The following is a 15,622-nucleotide window of genomic DNA, read 5'->3' as shown; positions in this document are numbered from 1 at the left end:
ATCTCTGTTTTCAGTGACCGAAAACGCCGTTTACGTGTGGACGAAAGGTGCAAACGCATAGAAAAATCTGCTTTTTCAAAAATACCCGGGTACATGTGGACGTAGCCACAAATTCAAGAGTTGTATTCTCGAAACAAAACAAGGTGTTGTACCTTTGAAGGGACTGTTCTTGCCTAGCCACAAGATGAGCAGCTAGTAGGTCACCCTAACACGTTAACCCATATTATCAAGAAATACAGCAAAGTACTTTAAAATGTCAAACTCCTTCCTTACAGGATACAGCCAAGATTAAGACAAGTGGAAGGAAACAATTTTTTTAAAGCCCTAACTTTATGTTCTGTCTCCAAACAGTCATAGTTAAGAGGGCAGTAAAAGTGCAACAATTTCTGCTGATTTTCCTTTTGATGTTCAGACCTGCAATAAATTGTCTGTTCTGAATGCTCAGAGGGGGGGGGAAAGCTGTTCAATCTCCATCTTGTTTGATCTTGCAGAGAGGCTGACATTCCAGGATGTTCAGTCACCGCAGGAGTTCCGCTATGGTGAGACAGCAGAAGTGGTGTGTGATGTCATTAGCTCCCCGGTGCCCGTGGTGGTGTGGTACTACCAGGACAAAGAGATCACTGAGGAGCACCACAGTAAGTTTTGCCCCCCCCTGATTTCACATATAGATTTTTTTCATTACATTTCTTGGTTTTGTTTTTTTGTTTTTTTTAATTGCCGTGGGAAATTACATCCTACTGCTCTGTCATTTGCAGTGACCAAACAAAGAATGGCTTGTTAGGTTAGCTCAAAGGTATTCAGAAGGCCTCAAGATCAGGGACACAATATAAAGTTATGTTTTGGGATGTGAAGTCTGAATTACAGTAGGTAATCAAAGATCAGTATCAATGACTGTTCTTTAAAAGTAATTGAGTTGTAATTGCCCAAAATTTGAGAGGCTATATACTGTAAAAATATAAATAAAAGTAGAATCCAAAGTTTTTCAAATCTTGTGAGCACAAAACAGAAAACATATCAAGTGTTTAACGTGAGAAAAATGCACCATTCTAAGGAAAATATTTGCTCATGTTCAATTTGGTGGCAGCAACTAGTCTCAAAAAAAGCTGCAACAGGGGCGGCAAAGGGCAATTAAGTAATGCTAAAAAGAAACAGCTGCAGGAACATTTTTCATGTGATTAGGTTAACTGGTAACAGGCCAGTAGCATATATAATATAATCCCGGTAAAGGTTTTTGTCCACTGAGAGTAGTAAAGAGCAGCTTTCTACTTTGTGCATGAATAACATGATACATCGTTCCTGTCAATGGTCACGCTGATTGAGTTGCACGCCCACAAATGTGCAAAGTCCCAAGGAGAAGAAGATGGCTAACAAAACAGAAGTAGGAGCCTCCAGTGCTGAAAACTACCTGCCTAATACCTAATCCCTGTAGACTACCATGTTAAAATGTCATTTAGTTTATTTAGTTGCAGCATCTATGGCTAAGTTCCCCCTTTGTAAGACCTGTACTGGGATAAATTTGAAATAACACACAAATATTTAACTGTATTAGGCTAGTGCGTGACCAATACAGGAGACCGATAGCAGTATTCTGTATTTTTTTCTTTCAGACACACAGAAATACAGTTTCCTGGCATTGGTTATATGTCGTTATTCATTTTCTCATCCTCTGGCTAAATCTGCTTAAGTTATCTGTTTTTTGTTTATAAGCATATAATGTATCTGTTTAATCGTGTGTTAAAGGTAAATTCCTGTTAAATATATATATATATATATATATATATATATATATATATATATATATATATATATATATATATATATATATATATATATATATATTAGGGGTGCAACAATATTCGTATCGATATTGAACCGTTCGATACAGTGCTTTCGGTTCGGTACGCATATGTATGAACAATACAACATTTGTAATTTATTTTATCAACTTTCCTTCTGACGATGCTGTCTGTGTTGAGCGCTCAGTGAATCTGCGTTCGACTACTCCGCCTAGGCTGCACTGTCGAGCGCAGATCCACTGAGCGCTCAACACAGACAGCATAGTCAGAAGGAAGAGTGCAGGGCAAGCTAGCAAGACAGAAGTTAAGCTCTCCTTGCAAGATGGACATCCCCCACTCTCATTCAGATCTGGCGTTTGGAATTATTTTGGTTTTCATGTGACGTATGACCCTGAAGGTAAGCGAGTCATGGACTAAAGTAAAACAGTATGTTGGATGTGCCACGCAATGCTTAATTACATGGGTGGGAACTAGTGTGTTAGCGCAGTTAGCTCATTAACGTGTTGGCCGTCTAGCCCCATGCACGGGGCGATCGGCGGTAGCTCGTTAACGGAGATTTGCCGTGTTGTGGCGTTAAGGTCATTTCAACGAGATTAACCTGAAAGCACTAGTGGGAACACAACGAATATGACTGCACATTTACGCCGACATCATCCTAGTGCAAAGACAAAAACAAGCATGCTACTAACTTTAGCCGAGTCATTTAGACAGCTGTTAGCACATGATTCTCCTTATGCTGCTGAGAATATAGCCCAGAAGAAGCGGATAGTATAGCTTTTATTTTGGAAAGAGACATTTCTCTGTAATAAACTCTCTTTTCCAAAGATGAGTAATTCCTCAATCAGATACAGGGCTCGCAAAATCGCTAGCCCGACGTCCTGGGGCTAGTGATTTTTTTCAGACGGGCTACCCTGCCCGTCGGGCTATTGTAGGAAGGAAAAATATATGTCAATGCTTTTGCATTCTTTCAGAAATGTAGCTGGGTAATTATGTCATTGGCATCGGTGAGCCACTGTCAATATGTGACATATTGAAATCGCGTTTGAATTTGCGCTTGTTTTTTTGCTTTCACTTTGCAATCGTGCAAACTGTGTATAGAGAGCAACAGCACTGATCTGTGAGTGATGATAATTTGTGCACCAATTCCTCTGACATCGTCTTATTAATCGTTAGCTTACTATGCAAACATGACAAGTGAAATCTCCTGCAGCAAGCTTAAACATGTGAGAGGTTGATCGCGCAGAGAATCGCTGAGCTTGTGTGAGTCCGTGTGTAAAAGCAGCACGATATATATTTTAGTTCTGCTGAGCCAAATAAGACAGGTCAGGGTGAAGAAGTGACAGCCAAAGAAAAGCTTACCACAAAACGGAGAAGTTATGACAAATATGACTAAATAACCAGGGCTGCACATAAGTGGTCCGCAGGTGCGCATTCGCTGTCAAAATAAAAAACGCGCACAAGGGTTAGGGTTAAATTTAAAAACTGTACTTTTGAGTTAAAATATATATTTATAATTTTAATAAATGACAAATTAAAAAGGCATGAACATTTTTTTTGTATCGAAAAAATATCGAACCGTGACACCAAAGTATCGAACCGAACCGAACCGTGAATTTTGTGTATCGTTGCACCCCTAATATATATATATATATATATATATATATATATATATATATATATGTATATTGTTTTTAAGTGTGAAATGCTTTTGATCAAATCATCCCAAAGTCTCTAGTCAAAGAAAGTACTTGGATAAAGTACCACTGCTAAAGTGTGAATAGTCAGTGTGTATAGTGATATTGAATATTTTAGTAATTTATGGTAATAATAAAAGTTGCATGTGAGTGATAATCTCAAAAGGATTGCACGACGAATGTAAATATGCCAAAAACACTTAATTATTGAGAGGAAAAAAAGCTTGTCAGTCTCAGCCTGCCCAACTGTTTCTCTCTCTCTGTCATTGAAAAGGCTCACTAATGTGGCAAAAATTCAGGTCTCTGGGAAATGCTATTCCCTTCTTTTGTGTGGATTCACAATAAAACAAAGGTCTAAAATTCTATGAATAGAAACCCCATCAGCCCCGGAGGGAGGCGTCTAACTCAGACAGAGACGATGTTAACAAGCAGCTGAGAGGACGGATTATTGAGCAGTTGGATGGCGACATTCGAAGATACCGCTTCCCATGAGATAAAATGCAAACCCACACCCTGCATCTTTTGGGAAAAAGCCAGCTAATGGGTGTATTTATGTGGCACTATTGTCTATCATCTTCCATCCTATTCGAGGGAAGGCTGATGTATGTCATTTATGAAGCTCTTTCTGGTAATACCACCCTTTTCAGCGCTAATAGTGTTAAATGTCAGAAGAGTAGTCTACTTAATATTAAAAGAAAAGAAAGATTCACTTTCAGTAACAGTCTTCCCTGATAGAAAGCAGGTGCTGCAGTTAGAACCAGCAGACTAGGACTCATTATTTCGTCTTCGCCTCTTCCCTGATTTACAACTCTCTACACCGCTTCCCTGTCCTCCTTCCAGACAAAACACACGCCTGAACAGATTAGAAAGAGTGACCCCTTGAATCTGTCACGGTTTTTAATTGAAATTCAAATCTTCAGCAGCAAGGTAATGATGAAACATGGAGAAGAATGTTTTTTTTCCTTTAATCATTTCACTCTAATTACGCTTCGTGGTTATAAATATATTTGCTTGGGAGAAATGAGATAGAGGCCCGAGCAATCCAGGCCAATCTCCCAGTGGCCACAATAGGAGACTGTGTGGAACTGTAATTGCGCAAGTGTTTATCTGTGTGGACTTTATCAGGTAAATGTGCTGAAGAGAAGATTGACAGTCTAACTACTGAAGAGTGGAGATGGCAATTTTCTCCTGCTGTTTTTCTAACTTTCCTATCTCGCTTCTCTCCCTATCATACGCTGTTTTTCTTTTGTTATTTCCACTCTCCCCTTCTGCCTTTCTCCGGCTGTCCTTCTGTCCTCCTTTTCACGTGTGCTGTGAAGGCAGGTTCCAGGTGTTGCCAAACAACAACCTGCAGATCCATCAGGTGACCAAGGCTGACGAGGGTGTGTACCGCTGTGAAGCCAGCGTAGAGGCACGCGGGGAGATCGATTTTGTGGACATTGCAGTGGTGGTCAATGGTGAGTGATGACATTCTGATGTACAACAATAACAGATTGTTTAAGGTTATTTCCAGGATTTTATGGACAAGAGCAATGTTGAGGTCTAGCTGCCAACGGACCACAATAACCAGGATTTCTGCAGTAAAAAATCAACTGTGGTCTATGGCATCTTCAGGGAGGACACAAAACTAAAATCAGGGTAAATGGGCAAGGACGTGCAGACTGAGATTCAGTTCACCCAAATAAAAAATATCCATAGTGCTAAAAACTTTGTTTTTCCTAATAGTCAGTGTAATGGCTACAAAACAGCTGATAGTTTAGTGCTGTAAAGTCTGAACATACATACAGATCCAGCACAGTCCTGCTTGTTTAGCAGTTGGAAAGTTGTTGTAGATTAAAATAGACACATTGCTGATACATGCTGACATATCGGGGTGCCAGAACTTCAGTGCAATTTAACAGTGACGTTTTTGTGTGGATCTGTGCTCAGTATAGCTTGACAGTTGGGGAATTTGTCAGTGACAGATTGGGAAAAGTTTAGCAATGTGGATAGCAAGCAAAATTAGCTTTTTTAATGGATTAGGACGATGGAGGGACTCCCCTGCTGTAATTTCTGCCTCAGCGCTTCCAAGGGTGTGATGGAGTTATAACATTGGTAGAATTTTAAACTCAATACCAGTAATCAGGAAAAAACAAATCACAAAAATTATGAGGCCTTTAAAACAAAAGATTACAACAGCAAAGAATAACAAGGGCAACACTGTGTTGTGTATGTCTAAAGTGTCCAAATATCCAACTGTAGTAACACAGGTATAAGATACGGTAAAGCACTCTGGAACACTCTGGAAATACCGCCCTTGCTTGACTTACCCCCCAATAGATGGTTATTAAAGGAATTCAGCTGTACCCATTCCAGTTACAGATCCCCCAACGAGTTCGGTATTGTTATTTTTCATCATAACCCCTCTGAACTGAGATTGGGTAATTTGTGTGACTGTTGGCTTCCTTGGATATAGTAGCTGTGTCCAAGGGTTCCTCTATAGGATTAAATCCGGATTCCTTGTTACTCATGGCCACGATGGCACGCACAAGTACCATCAAGAGATGATTGGGCAGACATTTAGTTTAATTCAATTCAGTTCAAATCAGTTTTGTTTATATAGCATCAAATCACAAGAGGAGTCAGCTCAAGCCACTTTATGTTGTATCATACAGGCCCTACAATAATACAGAGAAAGGAGAAGGAAAAACTCGCTTTAAACAGGAAGAAACCTCAGGCAGAGCCAGGCTCGGAGAGGGACAGCCATTTGCTGCGACCGGTTGGGGGTGACGACAGTTACTTAGTTACTCAAAACTGCCATCAACAATGAGACCTGTATCACATTCAGACGACATACCCTCTCTCATCCTACCGGTTGAGGGGAGGAAGACGAATTCAAATGGGACAGAGATGTCTCATTTGAATCTCAGAGGATTCTCTTAGATAGTGCAAAAATCAAAAAAACGAAATCACCAGTATTATTAGACTGCTGGGCATCTGTGCTGCGGGTGACCTGACATCATATTTGGACTGGTACTTATTTAGTGCTTTTCTAAGTGCTTGCTTACTGCAAGCCTCATTCAACCATTCACACAAGTGCTTAAATGTTAACCAATACTTTAATGTGTATCCAATACTTTGACTTGGAGACTAAAGGAGCCAGGAACTGAACCACCAACCACTTTTGTTTTATAGCTATTAGCCAACATTGTACTGACTACAAACTCAGCTGAAGAGTAATTGTGATGATGGAACTTTAAAGGAAGCTTTGCAGATTTGCAGACCATGCTCCTGCACACATAGTATCAATAGATTAGCATACATTAAGGTATGAATTTCCTCTCTGCAGTATTGTTGTTGTTGTTCTCAAAATTCAACGCCTTTCATTCTTTTCATTTTTGCACTTACAAAACCTTAAGGGTTGCAGGTGCCCAAGGTTAAAAACATAATACATGATCAAGGTTAGTTTAGCAGTACCGTTTCTCTGTGACTGCAGAAAAAGATAAAATATAACAAGGTATCATTCGTATAATTAATTAGCACTAATTTGGTTCCTTTAATTTTTTGTTTTCTAGTTTGTTGTTGTTAAGTCTGGAGACTGGGGGTAAAATAGCTGCATCCTGTAAGCTGTCAGTTTGTTAACAGTTACTTAAGATTAGTAGAGTATTATAGCATGAAGCTGACATATTTCACTGAGTGTTTGCAGAGTTTTGATCATCTGCAGAGTGAAGGCAGTGACTCTGAAACAGCTCCTACAGTCGTGCAGCAACTCAGATGGAAATTCAGGTTGAATGCATGGACCTGTAGTTGTAGTATCAGAAAAGAGCTGTCAGCTCTGACAGATTCAGTTTCAGTGAATTATAAATACTTACTAGCTGGTCTACTGGCTACTATGGGGTGTGGTTTTAGTTTGTAATTCTCTCTGTTCTTTAGTATGATTGAAAATTTTAATTAGCGATGCCTTCGGGCTCCGTGGCCCCAAAAATCAAAGGATGTCATATAAATTTTCTCATTTGTCCTCATTTACCGTGAGTCACCTGAGACTGTTGAGGTGATTGAAATGTGATTTTACTACGGCCACAAGCATCTTGTAACGGTTGAACAGCTGCAGTATTGTCTCTGCCTATGTAATTCTCTCACTCCTAATGTAATAGCAGATCAAGCCTCCGCCAAAAACTATGAATTGCATTCAATTTAGCACACCACTTACCTCACTTCTGAGGAAGATCCAATAAGCTTGCTCAATGAGGCACGACCTATTATTGCAGCGACACGACACTCGCCATGTGGTGCTGAGGCGACCAGACCTCGCTAAGCATCCTAACTCCGTAAGGGAGCCACACCCAGAGGGAGATGCATTAAAGTGAACTTCACTTTGCCTCCAAGAGACTTATTCTGCAAGTCTGTGAAGACTTTTAACATTTTGCATGAGTGAGACAAAAGCTGCACCATTTGGTCCTCATGAAATATATAAAGCACTTAGAGCTAAATAAGTCTTCTTGAAACTAATTAGTTTTGGTACGGTACCACTAGACTAGGGGACATCTGTTACACCAGCGCCTTTGTCTCCTTTTTTTCTGAGCACTCGAAATGTTCCCTTAAAGCTGTCCACCTGGAAGTTAGGAAATAAAACTGGATGATTCTGATGCAACTGCTCATTCACGATATAAACTGTAAAAGTGGGCACGAACAATGATATGTCCTCCATTAAGATGTTGTCTACCATTTTAAATCGTCAAGTCACATTCATTTTATTGAACGGGTATGTGAGGAGCGAGGAATGCTATTTCATCAATAGAAAGAATTTGAAACTAGTGATTAAGCTAACCTGAGGAGTCGCTACTTGCTGGTCATTAGAAGGAATGCAGGTTTATAGCACTTAAGAATTGATTTCACTATACAAGCAGTACTTCTTTTCCTCTTGGTGCCACGAACTGACCAAAATCCAAAGTACTGTCAAATGGGGCTCAAATGTTACTTTACTCTCTCTGGTGCAGAGCTGGGTTGTAAACCATCTGCTATTATTGGCAGTTTGGACTAAACTGACCACTGTTGGCCATAAGCAGTGGGAAAGAAAACCACCAAACATGCCTATGCTGGTACACATTGGGCAACTCTGCGTGAACTCTGGGGATATGTGGTTAAGGGCAAATTCTTTTTTTCCCATTTGGGCCTCAAGCAGGTGTGCATACCCAAATGGGGCTTGAACTCAGAAAACCCTTGTGGGGATCCAAATTAAAAAAACCTGCTGTGAAGCCTGCATGAAGTAACTGTGGATTTGTCCTGTCCACACAGCCCCACCATGTGAGGCCAACATATGTCCCACATTTCTTAAAAGTAAGGGGCCCACTGTGGGGCTCGTGGGTCTACATAGACTGGTCTCACATACACCCCAAAGGTGCACATTTGCTAGAAAGGTGCAGTCATTAATCTAATTAAGCTTCAGTTGCTCAGCTGATACCTGTCCACTTATGTTCCCTAATTATAGCAAGCTAAAACATTCGCTGCTCTCTTTCTATCTCACTGCCAGTCACTCCTCACACCAGGAAAAGTGTGTGTGGTAGTGCTGCTTTTATTCCACAGTTGTTTGTGTCTGTTTAAAGTCTGTTATGAACTTTGTACATAAACTGACCAGCTTCAAACAATAAATTTACCTACTGGCAAATGACAAACAAAAGGCCTAAATAGCTAGGTACTTAATTCATAAATTTGTGGAAACCAAAACAAAGCTGGGAAAAACAGTACATTCGCTGGGTCACTTAAACCCCTCCTGCCTCAGTAAATGTTAATTCTGCTCTCTGTCTCAGCAGGTTGTATAATCAAACCATTGTGTGTTTACAGCTGCATGGCCTCCAAGTAGTGTAGAAGATCTACTACTGCAAACTGATGTTTTTCTTGCACAACTTCTCAAACTGCCATCATGGTATTTAGTTCTGAGATAGCAGTGGTTCAGAGAGACTTTTAGTTAAGCCTCTAGCATAAAAGAGTTGGTCTGAAGGTAGAAAAGATTGAGAGGGCATTTGCTTAAATGTCACCTAGTGTCATGGGGCAGACAAATAGTATAAGCTCCCCATCTTTTTTCTGTAGAAAGTGAACATGTCATCCACTCAGCTCTTCACAGTAATACTTAGAGATCTGAAAAACTGCTGCTCTGCTTCTTTTCAACAAATCTATGTTAGTATGCAACGTATCCAAGAACAAAGCAGTGGATGTGCTGCCTTATGGTTCCTCTGACATCTCTATCTGACTTACATCCACGTTTTCTTTTTTCCTGATGGTGTAAATAGTCCCTAAGGAGTTTTCTAAAGTGTACGAGGCACTGTGCAGTTCAACTATGGAAAGCCATATTGCACCCATACCATAGCTTTTACTCTCAGTTATTTGAACAAGCAAACCTGTGCATTCCAGTTATTTCCATTTCAACCCCTTAAGCTACATCTCATCTGAAGAGCTATTTTTGTAGGCTGGGGAAGAGGCTAGAACTTGAGTCTTGTTTGATCCCCAAAACACTGCCTTTCATTTGTAGAGCATTACACTTCAGTAGTGTTGACTAGGATTAGTCCCTTCCTTTGCAACTGTGAAACCAAATTAGAGCAAGAAGTACTATTCGTGCCAAGATTTTCCAAAGTAAGCCACAGGGGCAGCTAGAAGATCTACTGTATTGACACCTTGCATTGGTCAGACAACACAACCAGATGGAGATTAAGTAGATTGCTAGGGGCCTCAGGTGTGTCAATGAGTACAACAGGGTACATGTTTTATCTGTCAGCTACAGACTGTAAACGGTTTCCTGTTGTGACGCCTGGGGATTTGGCAGCATAGTAAGACACAAACTGTGGCGAAAAAAGGTAGAAACACAGTTCTTCTGTGTTTATAGAATTCTGAAAAAAGAAGAAGAAGAAAATATGAAGAACTAAACTGATACAGCTACAGGGCATGTTTGGATTCATCCTAATTTCTATCAGTGTAACATGGAAAACTTGAAACACTCATTTGTGCCCAAATAAGACTGGACGTTGATTTTTATCCAAGATATAGTTACAGCCAACAATGAAAAGAAGCTAAATCTGGACACATCTATATAAAACTTCACTTGAACTGCTTTTTGAAATGTCATACTAGCTAGTTTCATCCCATTTCTTGCTATGGTTCATTTTTTAACACCTTTCACTCTGTTGCATGTGCAAGTTTCACCTTATTTCTGAATTCTGCTTCACAACCATTCTAGGTCATAAACTACTTGAATAAAGCGATGTATTTTTGCAGCAAGTTATGAGCGGTCTCTCTGAAAAAAGGAGCAGGAAAAAGTGAAACCAGTGGCAGCCTGTGTGGTACACTTATTTACAATTAGTCTGCCATCAAAGACCAAAGGTCAATCCACAATGCTCATATGCAAACAACTTTAGCAACTGACCTCACAATTTTCACAAGTGCCAGTCTTTGCTAATAGGACACAATCAACAGACACTATAAGATGAAATAAACAGAAACTGTAAGATGAAATCCAAACATGCTGTACAACTCCCATCAAATATAGTAAATCAGAGCTAACCATTTTTCCATTCCCTGATGGAATGTTACTAAATTACGACAATATGGCTGAAATGCTCAACCTGAGACCTCAGAATGAGGTTTCACACATTACTTTGCTGTATTCAGACAGGAAAATTGGGAAAAAGGATGGCAATGTTTACGTTTTCAACGTGTATAATTTCAAAATTCTATCAATGCGTATCCATCAAAGTAAATCTTATAATCCATTCATTTAAGCTTTACATTTCCTTAATCAAAATATTTTTCTGAATGAATAACAGCTCAGTTTAAAGAGGGATGAATTCAGTACAACACTTCATGTTTGAAATAAGTTTTAAAAGCCCTTAGGCCAACCTCCAAGTACCTTGCCAACAATGTTCCCTCTAAGGTGCGCGCGTGCGCAATTGCGCACTGCTGGCACGGTCTCTGCACACAGAAAATTTGTGTTGTGCAAATTCTGTTTGGCAGTGTTAGTCAGTAAGTAACTGGCTGCTCCCATATGGGATTAGAATGATGCCACCTTATCCTATAGTCCAGCCAGTAATGCGATTCACATTCGTATATATGCAGCTAATCAACGTCGCTGACAGGCTATGACAGCGTCCTTATGTGCCGACACCGGTGTTTTAGCTAGCAAAGTGGCGTGGCTGATGTGGAGTGAAGCCATGTTAATGACAATGTGTACAACCATTGGAGATGTGAGCAGGACAGACGGAACAATTAACGGAAAAAGTGTGGACTTTATACCAGTTTTTAAATTGTGTTGATAGGCCACGTAAAACCAGAGTTATGATAAAAATATATGCAATGTTTGGTTTTCTTCCTGAATGTTATCATTGTTTATATTTACTGCGGGAAGAAAGGGTAAAAACGGCGTATTATAAGGAAAACGCTCGAAAGCACTCTCGGCCTGTGAGCAAAAACAACACCAAAAAAACCCCACCTTTTCCTATTGGTGGAAAAATGTACCATGTGGACCAATCAAAAAATGATATGGCAACATGGCATTTATTGTTTAGGAAGGGGGAAGTTTTAGGAGTGACGGCGGTGTTTAGAGATGTGAGAGATTTGCAATGTTTAGTGTGAATCTTGTGTAGTTAGTGTGTAGTGTAGTCAATAGTTTTGTTGTGTGCGTGAGAACAATGAGGCGACTGCTGAATGTTACAGGTGTTACAGGAGTGATACATCTGCTGTTGTCAGGCCTGCAGGTATCAGGCTGTTGTTCTCCTTTATGTGGACAGAAATTATTTTTTGGAGAGGCACAAATAATTTGTGTGGCATCAACTTTGATGCAGAACAGCTGATTGTTCTGTAAATAGTTTGAAATGTTTATTTAAAAAAAACAACGCCTTGGCTGCATTTTTAGGTAAACAGCTGCAAAAAACTTTGTTGTTTGCATAACTCAGTTAATTTTTTGAAGAAGTAACTATATAATTAATTGCCCAACATTGGTCCTTATATACTGTATTTTGCAGACAGAGTTACAGGACTCTCTCCCAGACCACAGACTCATACTCATAATACAAGTCAGAGCTTTATTTAAAAAAGAAAAAAGAAAGTTGTGTTTTCAAACTTGGAGTTCAAGTTATTTTTACTTTCAATAGTGTTAACATACTACACAGGTCATGAACAAGATTTTTTTTTAATTTTTCATTGTAATTGGGCTAAAGCAGTTAATGAAAAGTAGTCTAACATAAATGTAAATGCTGTAATTTGATTATTTTAATAAACCATGTAACTTGGATGGATTTGATGCTGGCGTGACCACAGTGCACACGTCTGCTGTTGGTCACAGTGGTCCAAGGGACCGCTCAGGGAGTTTGTGTGTTGCTCAGACACATGAAAAATTAGAGGGAACATTGCTTGCCAACTTTATTATATAGACTTTGCCAGCAGAAGCATCTTATTTAGTGACATTGTCAAGGAAACAAAAACAAAAGTTTCCAGCACAGAATCAGAATCAGAATCAGAATCAGAAAGGGTTTATTGCCAGATGTTGAGGAGGTTTACAACATTAGGAAATTGCTGCGGTGCTTCAGTGCAACATACTGTCATAAAAATATAAAAATAAGAATAAGAATTAAAAGTGCTAAGTGGATAGATATATACATGATATATACATGAGTGCAGGTGGTGATCAGTGCCAAACATGGAATGATGCAGTGAACACAGCGTAGGGTCATGTGTTGGTGGTGGGAACAGTCATATGGTTATTGTTCATGTGTCCGACAGCAGAGGGGAAGAAACTGTTCTTATGGCGAGAGGTTCTGGTGCGAATGGACCGGAGCCTCCTGCCTGAGGGGAGCAGGTCAAACAGACTGTGTCCAGGGTGAGAAGGGTCAGCTGAGATCCGAGCTGCACGCCGCAGTGTCCTGGAGGTGTACAGGTCCTGCAGAGATGGGAGTCTGCAACCAATCACCTTCTCAGCAGAGCGCACAACACGCTGCAGTCTCTGTTTGTCCCTGATAGTGGCTCCAGCGTACCACACAGTGATGGAGGAGGTGAGGATGGACTCGATGATTGCAGTGTAGAACTGCATCATCGTCCGTGTTGGCAGGTTGAATTTCTTCAGCTGCCTCAGGAAGTACATCCTCTGCTGGGCTTTTTTAATGACGGAAGTGATGGTGGGCTCCCACTTCAGGTCCTGGGTGATGGTGGTACCCAGGAAGCGGAACGAGTCCACAGAGGTGATGGGGGTGTCAGTCAGGATGATGGGGGGGAGTGGAGCTGTGTGCTTCCTGAAGTCCACAGTAATCTCCACTGTCTTCTGGGCATTCAGCACCAGGTTGTTGTGGCTGCACCAGGACACCAGACGTTCAACCTCCCTCCTGTAGGCAGACTCATCCCCGTCCGAGATGAGTCCGATAACGGTGGTGTCATCTGCGAACTTGATTAGCTTGACAGACTGGTGGGTGGAGGTGCAGCAGTTGGTGTACAGGGAGAAGAGCAGAGGAGAAAGAACACAGCCCTGAGGGGAGCCGGTGCTGATGGTCCGGGAGTCCGAGACATTCTTTCCCAGCCTCACATGCTGCTTCCTGTCCGTCAGGAAGTCGGTGATCCACCGGCAGATGGGATCAGGCACATTCATCTGGGAAAGCTTGCCTCGGAGATGGTCTGGAAGGATGGTGTTGAAGGCAGAGCTGAAGTCCACAAACAGGATCCTGGCGTAGGTTCCTGGGGAGTCCAGATGCTGCAGGATGAAGTGTAGGGCCATGTTGATGGCGTCGTCTACAGACCTGTTGGCTCTATATGCAAACTGCAGGGGGTCCAGGAGGGGGGCCGTGAGGGTCTTGAGATGGGAGAGAACTAGGCGCTCAAATGACTTCATGACCACAGATGTCAGAGCCACGGGTCTGTAGTCATTTAGTCCAGTGATCCTAGGTTTCTTGGGGACAGGGATTATGGTGGAGGACTTGAAGCAGGCAGGCACATGACATGCCTGCAGTGAGGAGTTGAAAATGCCAGAAAACACTGGGGCCAGCTCGTTTGCACAGTGTCTGAGGGTGGCAGGAGACACACCGTCTGGGCCGGGAGCTTTTCGAGCATTCAGATTCTTAAACTGCTTCCTCACATCTGCTTCATGAATATGAAGAGTTGTGGTGGGAGGAGGTGGTGTGAAATCCTCTTTTGTGTGGGGTGAGGAGGGGGGTGTTGCAGGTGAAGTGATTGAAGGTGGTGATGGCTCTATGGAGGGGGGAGAGGTGGGGGAATGAGTGTCCAAAGTGTCTCTATTGTTGGGGCCGTTGGAGGTGTGAAGGCTGCCTGATGGCTCGTCAAAACGGCAGTAGAAGTCGTTGAGGGTGTTGGCCAAGAGCAAGTCGTCAGTGGAGTGGGGGGTTTTAGGCTTGTAGTTGGTGATATTCCTAAAACCTTTCCACACAGAGGCCGAGTCATTCTCTGAGATCTGCTGCTGCATCTTCTCAGAGTGCTGATGTTTAGCAATGTCCACTTCTTTAGTGAACCTGTACTTGGCCTCTCTGTAGCAGTCCCTGTCTCCGCTTCTGAACGCCTTTCTCTTTTCCAGCCACAGCTTTTTGAGTTTAGGAGTAAACCAGGGTTTGTCATTGTTATAACTCACCCTGGTGCGTGATGGCACAATGCTGTCCTCACAGAAGTGGATATAGGAGGTGACAGTGTCCGTAAACTCGTCCAAGCTGTTAGAAGCAGCCTTCATTGTGTCCCAGTCTGTAGACTCCAAACACGTGCGAAGCTCCTCCACAGCCTCGTTGCTCCACAGTTTTTTAGTCCTCACGACAGGTTTGGAGAGCTTCAGCCTCTGTCTGTACGCGGGGATTAAGGTGGATCATGACGTGATCAGAGAGTCCGAGTGAAGCACGCGGCACCGCACGATAGGCCCCGCTGATCGTGCTGTAACAGTGGTCTAATGTCCTCTCCTCTCTGGTCGGGCATTTAATATACTGCTTGTATTTGGGAAGCTCATGGCTCAGATTGGCTTTGTTAAAGTCCCCAAGAGCAATGATGAGAGAGTCCGGGAATGTCCGCTCCATGTGCAGTATCTGCTCCGCGAGTGCGCACTGAGCTGCCTGCGCATCTGCGTCTGGCGGGATGTAAACAGCGGCCAGGATGAATGAAGCAAACTCCCGCGGAGAATAAAACGGT

At 41.8% G+C, this 15,622-nt stretch overlaps 1 protein-coding gene across 3 annotated transcripts in view; it reads left to right on the top strand.

The window, feature by feature from the left end:
* LOC120734226 (neural cell adhesion molecule 2-like) overlaps positions 1-15,622 on the top strand; it is a 442,177-nt gene that overhangs the window by 318,706 nt on the left and 107,849 nt on the right. For all 3 annotated transcript variants that reach the window (XM_040033012.1, XM_040032933.1, XM_040033095.1), the window contains exons 4-5: positions 492-635; positions 4,810-4,947. In XM_040033012.1, coding sequence (XP_039888946.1) covers positions 492-635; positions 4,810-4,947 — 282 coding nt within the window. The remainder of the gene's footprint in view (positions 1-491; positions 636-4,809; positions 4,948-15,622) is intronic.

This window comes from Simochromis diagramma, unplaced genomic scaffold, assembly GCF_900408965.1.
Source record: "Simochromis diagramma unplaced genomic scaffold, fSimDia1.1 OVJJ01000411.1, whole genome shotgun sequence".
Taxonomy (NCBI): Eukaryota; Metazoa; Chordata; class Actinopteri; order Cichliformes; family Cichlidae; genus Simochromis; species Simochromis diagramma.
This window is presented reverse-complemented; position numbering and strand designations above follow the sequence as displayed.